Genomic DNA, 2095 nt, shown 5'->3' with positions numbered 1-2095 from the left:
GAGCATATACCTACAAAATTGAGCAAATACGTATAGTGTATTATCATAGTTTGAAGAATTAAATAATATGCATACTTAAAGAATAGTAAGTAGATGGTATATATACTTTTTAATTATGGTCCTCTTGTAATAAGTGAAAATGTGATATATGTTTATTTCTTATGAATATATAGTAAGGAATTTTAAAATTAATTTCATTATGTGTGAGGAATGCGTATAAACAATGACAATGACGACAACAATACCTGGGGTATGTTATTTCCTTCTTAAAAAGAGAAAACTGAGCGTTATGTATGCAGTGTCTAGTGCCTACTGCCACAGGTAGAATTAACAGTTCATACATATATGTTCTGCTAATTATATCTATATAGGACCAGGAGGTAAAGGAACTACCCTCTAGCGAGATCTACAGAATGTTCGAAGATAATGTGCACAGTGCTGATTGTACTCCTAAACGAAGTTTAGAAAGTATACTATGGAAGCATCCTTTTTTTGGAAAACATAAGAACAAAATTGTAAAAAATTGGTGTCGCGCATTAACAATGAAGGAGGACAGTACATTATACAATGAACGTTGTGCTTTTCTATACTATTGGATAGGTAGTAAAGTAAAGGGAGCATTCGATAGTTTCCTCTTCCCAACTATGACTAAGGTACTTTACGACTATTTGAAGCAATACGGGTTTAGTGGTGTGTGCAACAATATATACACTAATATTAGTAGAGACCTTTTCACATAGGGAAAAATAATATATGATTACTCCCACAACCATAAAACTATAGAAGAACAATTAGAGAAAAGTGGCAAATTCTGCAGGAATAAATATTGCGATTACCTGAGGGAAGTTGAGGAGGCTTTCAAAACAATAAAGCGTATTAACAATAGTAGCAGGGATGAGTATTGTACCCATCTTATAGAGGAATATGGGAAATATTTTGATCAGCAGGGGGATTTAAATTTGGAGTACCAAGACGCAAATACGTATAAACATGCATTAGTTATGGAGGAAGAACTTGAAGACGAAGAACATGATAAGGATGACGAGGAAGAAGAAGTTGTTACGCAAACTATGAGGGATGGACTTCTGATAGGTTTCCATTCGAAGGAGGGACTAACAGCAGGGACCAGGCGTGAGTCAGTAGAGCCATTAGCATCTGAAGTAATCTCCCCTGAAACCAACACCACCTCCCCATCTAAGAAAAACTCTGTCGGGTCTTTTGCTGCTGCCACGTTGGGAATGACATCCATTATTTTCCTCCTATACAAAGTAATTACGACAGTACACTTGAAATATGAATAGTAGCATCTGTCAGTATTGTTTTCCCATTAGAGAACAATGTAATATAAGCTATATCATATATAAGTGGCGTATATGTTCACACCCTCCTACTCTCTTCCTCTTCCCCCCTTCCTTTCTTTCCTACCTTTCCTTTTCTTTTAGTTTACTCCCCTATATTCCAGGATAAATACCTTCCTCGGAAGGAGTAACAACAGCAAGAGTAAAAGAAGAAGGTCAGTTGAGCATAATTTGTATATAGAAAGTGACGACACAACACAATATTCCACTGAAAGTTCCACACTTGTTTCAATGGAAGAGTTTACAACGGAAAATTCTACAATATGTTCATCCCCAAACACTACGCAGTCTAAGGGAAAAAATCGTAAAAATCAACAAACGAAGAATATAAGTTATCATGCAATGTAATGTTCCCCCTTCCCCCCCTGCAAATTTATGAACAATATTTAATGTCCTACCTTTCCATTAATTATATATAATATGCAATGTCTTCCTCAAAATTATATATAACATACAATGTCACCTTAAAATATAATAACTAACATTAATTAATATAAAGGAACAACTATTACCATTGCGCACAAGTTGTGCACAAATTCATGGGTGCAGTACTAACATGATATGCTCCTAAACGGTAAGTACGTGTATGCTACATAATTCTTCTATATTGTTGTTCATATGTATGAGCGTACACTTCTTACGGAATATTTTACATAATACATTGGAATGTAGCAGGAAATACGGTACATACTCCAAATAAGAGCGACATTATACTATTAGACAGTACACACTGAACA

General features: G+C 35.0%; 1 protein-coding gene across 1 annotated transcript; it reads left to right on the top strand.

The window, feature by feature from the left end:
• Positions 1-371: 371 nt before the first annotated feature.
• PCYB_002130 (hypothetical protein) lies at positions 372-1706 on the top strand (the record flags this gene model as incomplete). The annotated part of the gene is made up of 3 exons (XM_004227634.1): positions 372-692; positions 741-1268; positions 1443-1706. The coding sequence occupies exons 1-3, from the start codon at positions 414-416 to the stop codon at positions 1704-1706; spliced, it is 1071 nt and encodes a 356-aa protein (XP_004227682.1). The 5' UTR covers positions 372-413.
• Positions 1707-2095: the final 389 nt, after the last annotated feature.

The sequence above is a fragment of the Plasmodium cynomolgi genome (assembly GCF_000321355.1).
Source record: "Plasmodium cynomolgi strain B DNA, scaffold: 0083, whole genome shotgun sequence".
NCBI classification, from domain to species: domain Eukaryota; phylum Apicomplexa; class Aconoidasida; order Haemosporida; family Plasmodiidae; genus Plasmodium; species Plasmodium cynomolgi.
This window is presented reverse-complemented; position numbering and strand designations above follow the sequence as displayed.